General features: G+C 35.1%; 1 protein-coding gene across 2 annotated transcripts; it reads right to left on the bottom strand.

Moving 5' to 3' along the window:
- Positions 1–2,252: 2,252 nt before the first annotated feature.
- On the bottom strand, positions 2,253–4,857 carry LOC117915344 (ankyrin-3-like). 2 transcript variants are annotated; one of them, XM_034830899.1, is made up of 3 exons: positions 4,213–4,857; positions 3,291–3,826; positions 2,253–2,874 (listed from the first exon to the last, which is right to left on the bottom strand). In XM_034830899.1, exons 1-3 carry the CDS (start codon positions 4,835–4,837, stop codon positions 2,761–2,763), a joined length of 1,275 nt encoding a protein of 424 aa, XP_034686790.1. In that variant the 5' UTR covers positions 4,838–4,857; the 3' UTR covers positions 2,253–2,760. The 2 variants fall into 2 exon arrangements, with proteins under 2 accessions (XP_034686790.1, XP_034686791.1); XM_034830900.1 differs by having other exon boundaries at positions 2,253–2,654.
- Between the last annotated feature and the right edge of the window lie 246 nt (positions 4,858–5,103).

The raw sequence follows: 5,103 nt of genomic DNA, 5'->3' as shown, positions 1-5,103 counted from the left end.
TGTTGTAATTGGCAATCACCAAAGTAATTGTTGATCTTCATGCAATGATTTTTGGTGAAGAAATTATAAAAAAAATAAAAAATAAAAAACACACAAATTTAATGTGGTTCCACGAATTGTCTACCTCCATGGGAATAAGGAAGATAAAAACTTTCACTATATGTAAAATTAGGGTTACATAAAAGGGTATTTATACTAACCATCGGGTAATGAAATTCTAAAAATACCCTTGATCATAGCCCCCGCACCCCCCAACCTATCATTCGCCCTTAATAATAAAAATACAAACTTGAATGACAAATATCATTATTCCACTCCGATATTTACCCTTTTTCTTTTTCTCCATATATATATTTCCCTCAATATGAGTCACATACTATAATAATAATTAACTGTTGTATTAATCCTAGTGTTCATGCAAAATATTATTAAATTTATTGGATTATGAAGCCTGATTCATTCTTGTTACGATGTTGGGGTCAAACCCCTTATTAACTTTACAAAGTTTAAAGGGCTAAGAGACTTGGATAATTTTATTTATTTATTATTATTATTTATTTAATCATGAGTTTCCCCTTATTATATTTTAACTTTATTATGATTTAGAATTTTGTTTTAAAAAGAAAAAAAGTATGTGACCATAATTGAAAATAGTGGAAGAACCTTCACCATTGTGACTTTTTTATTTTTATTTGATTAGTGGATTCTTAAGTCTCAATGTAGAAATTGCATTGATCATTAAATCATGTTAAAATGTTTTGTCTTTATTTCTTTATTTCATATGTGATTGGGCTAACAAAATTTTTATCTAATTCTTTTTTAATTTTGTTTGTTTATTTATCAAATATCACAATATAGTTGTTAGAAGGGAAACCAGGCCTCACGAAAGAGGTTGATGAAAATGGGTGGTCTTTGCTTCATTATGCCCCACTTCAATTTATGCTCAAATTGAGAAGCAATTACCCGAAAAGTCATCAGACAAGTCTTTTAACTTACCTCATAATCAAAGATGGCAAGAAAACAACCTCCATATCACTGCTGGTCATGGCCATATTGACATAGTAAAGCTTTTGGTGTGGCATTGTCCCAATTACTGTGAACAGGTTGATTGTAAGGGCCCATCAGAAATGACAGAAAATTTTGAGAAGAAAATCCTTCATTATTGAATCCAGAAGAAAGGAAGAGAACATACCTAGCTAAAACTCTCTTACCCCAGCTCATCCAATTAATTCTGTTATTATTAATTACAACCAATTTTTGTTATTACGGTAAACTCTATCTTAATACTCCCCTTAAGATGGAGAATGAATATTATGAAGTCCCATTTTGCCAAGGACAAAAGCAAATGGAGTTGGAAAAAGAGGCTTTGTTAGCATATCTGCCACTTGGTGCTGAGATGACACATGAAGAGTCTTCAAACAACCACTTTGGAGTTTTTCCCTCATAAGATGACAATCAATCTCGATGGGTTAGTTCACTCATGAAAAATGGGATTGACTGCTATATTCAAGGCAACTTGATTGTCACAAAATAAAGGTGCAGGTTATGGATGACCTGCACTTGCCATGGCTTGATACTTTGCTTCAACAAAGGATCTGGATACTATCTGTTGCTTCTTGGATTTCCAAGCAACCAAGGAATCTCTAATGTAAATGCAAAAACCGGTAATTGACCTCCTAGTGTCTGGACATGCTGCTCAATACGTAGCTTTCACATATTGAAGAACATGATATGTTGCATGCAAGTGGGGAATTCTCAGCTTAACAAGAAATAGGCTCAATCGATTTACTGAATCCAATAGATTGGGTCTTGTTATGGTTAGGTATAGGAGCTTCCCAATCATTCTCTTATACATGGAAGGATCTTCAAGCAATTCTTCTTCGTCCTGGGAAAGTTTTTTGACTTGTGACTAAGATGGAGGCATACATAGAGCATCGTACTGCTCCATTATTAGAAGGTTAACAAAATTCTACAATTGACTCTTCTTTGATCACATTGTTGATTAGTACTTCCCTCATTGAATTAGTCCTGTTTGGAAGTCTTATAAACTACTGTATTTTCAAAAATAGATTCATTACTACCATTTTTTTAATTTTCTTTCACAGGAACATTTAATAGTGAAAAAGAAAAACAAAAAAAAAAAAAACCCAGCTATATTTAAATTTTTATTTCCAAGAGAAAGGGGTGTCTAACATCATCCAAATTACAATAAACACCCTGCAAAAGTCAACCAAAATTAAATATAAAGCCAACTTGCAAGAAAAATGATTGAAGTACAGTATCCTTCTAATCTTCATCTTTTAAAATTTGTCTAAATAAATAATAAAAGAAAATGCAAAAGAAGCAGCAAATGACACAGTTAGCAATGGGAAGCGAGGATAGCGGCAACACAGCGTACAAGCCTGTCATAAACGCAACCACCATTGCTCCCATGGCGAACATGGTGAGAAGAGTGCCCCACAATAAGCTGTTTCGTATCATCTCTAGTTTCCTATGGTATACCATTAAAAAAGAGACGAATACAGAAGATATAGAAAGCACCATGGCTATGGTATCGGTCACAACAAATGCTTTAAAAGCTGCTTTCTTTGCTAGAACGGCTGTTCCTTGGCTACTGTCCTTATCCTCCTTGTAACCTCCCGGCACGGAGAAACCTGCGGCAAATGTTACCGTTGTTATGAGCGCGGCCACTATCAAATGGGTTTCAGCTGTTTTGTGTAAGGTGAAGAAGATTTGATCATCTTTTTTCCGTGTCCTGTCTTAATCTTTGTTTTCGGATTCACTGCAACCATGGCCTTCTTTGATGCCTAGGAGCCAACTTAAAGGTCCAACACCCCCTTCCTTACTTTTTCTTAAGTAATGTAGGATATAGCTCTGAAATGTGAACATATGAAATCTTAATTTAGCTTTGACATATATATATATATATATATATATATATATATATATATATATATATATATATATATATATATATATATATATATATATAGGAAGAAGCATGGAGCCCAACATTATTGTGCTAGGTCAAGTTTGGACAAAACTTGCAGCTACACTAAATATAAAATAAAAATTTTGTCTCACTTAGGGTTTTAAAATTTCATCAAATATTTTTCGTGTTTTAAATCAAAAGGAATATAAATGAAAATAACAAATAAAAAAGGAAAGACGGATATTTGATAAAATTTCAAATTATAGGATACTTAGATTTATTTAACTAAAACCCCTCGATATTAAACCAATATAATCCATCGTATTTATGATAAAATCAAGTTAGACACCGCCCTGACCTTGTTTACCCAATCGTGGGTGGCTTGAGAAGCTATGTCGTTAGGAGTGAAGTATTCACTGTTGAGCCCCATCTTATCCACTGTATGGTCCACTATAAAATCTTCATCATCAACTAGGTAAGAAGCAAGCAGGTGGAGGGGTGTGTCTCCTTCAACATCTTTCTCATTTACAAGTCCTCGCAGCTTTAACCCATCAATTTCTAAGAATTTCCCTGGATAATCATCTTGCTTCTTCGCCATGGCAAAGTGAAAAACATTTTGGCCCTTACAATCAACCTGCTCGCAACAATCGGGACAGTGTTGCACCAAGAGCTTTACTATGTCGATATGACCACGACCAGCTGCAATATGTAGGGCTGTTTTCTTGCCATCTTTGATTCTAAGGTAAGTTGGAAACTTATCTAATGACTTGTCGAGTAATTGCTTCACAATTTTAACATAACCAAAGTGGGCAGCACAATGAAGCGGAGACCACCCATGTTCATCGACCTCTTTCGTGAGACTTGGTTTCCATTCCAACAACTTCATTGTGATATCTAATAAACAAACAAACAACATAAAAAAAGTAAACAGACAAAAATTTTATGAAAATTTTATTAGTTCAATCACATACGATCACAAATAAAGAAAGAAAAACGAGAGATTTTAATGTAGTTTAATAATCAATGTACTGACATTTAAGGTAAAAATTCTCTATTTCTAATCTTAATAGTAGTCACCCACAGAAAAACTCATGATTCAATAAATAATTTAAAAAACAAAAATTGTTCAAGTCTCCTAGCCCTTAAACCCTTGCGAGGTCAGCAGGAAACTCGACCCTAATATTCTTTCCATAGCGTAATAAGATTGATTCAAGTTTCATAATCTAATCAATTTAACAATATATTACATGATCACTAGGATTAATACAATAGTTAATTACCTAGATGATTGCCAATTACAGCAGCATGCAAGGCTGTTCTACCCATGATGCCATAATGAGCTGGTGAAGTGTGAGTGTTGTCTATGATGATTTGCACTAAGTCTCCGTATCCTCTCTCAGCTGCCATGTAAAGGGGATTGTGGCCTGTAATATTGGCACCATAGACAAACTCAGGATCTTCCATAATCAATAACTTCACCACTTCCGAGTGATGATACCGCACTGCTTCATGCAAGGCTGTGTCTTTCTCCTTATTTTCCGTCCTCAGCATTGCCTTATCTGCTCCAATCTCACTTTCGATCTCTTGTTGATGTGCTTTTGCAGCAGCAATGAGAGCCAAAACGACCTGACAATGCCCTTCTCTGGCTGCAAGGTGAAGTGGGGTATCACCTTTCAGATTGGGTTGCTGCAGTAGAGATGAAGATGAAGATGAAGGCAAGCATTGATGAAGGATCCATTGAACGCAGTCCAGCTGACCAAACTGAGCTGCAATATGAAGGATTGTGTTCCTTTTGGGGGTCAATTGGAGCCTGAGATTATTGTTTTCTAGCAAACTTTCCAGCATATTGACCTTGCCTTTTGCTAAGGCGTTGTACAAGGTAGCATCCATATATGTCTCATCCATATATGGGCTACAATCTTCAGTTGCAGCAGCATGGTTGGAGGCACTAGGCTGATTCATTAGAGTTGTCTAAGCTATAAACTCAATCTCCAACTCCGTCTTAAATGCATTCCATATGGAAAGACAGATACCAATGGAATGCTTCGAAGCAAAGTGGTGAATGGTTTTCAATTTTCTTTTTCTTTTTCTTTTTACTATATATTTTTGTCTGTCACAAGGTATGATCGATCTATTTTTATATTCCTTTCTTCTATGGGGAGATTGGTGTT

The sequence above is a fragment of the Vitis riparia genome, chromosome 5, assembly GCF_004353265.1.
Source record: "Vitis riparia cultivar Riparia Gloire de Montpellier isolate 1030 chromosome 5, EGFV_Vit.rip_1.0, whole genome shotgun sequence".
Classification (NCBI taxonomy): domain Eukaryota; kingdom Viridiplantae; phylum Streptophyta; class Magnoliopsida; order Vitales; family Vitaceae; genus Vitis; species Vitis riparia.
The sequence above is the reverse complement of the archived record's forward strand: the minus strand, read 5'-3'. Positions and strand labels throughout refer to the sequence as shown.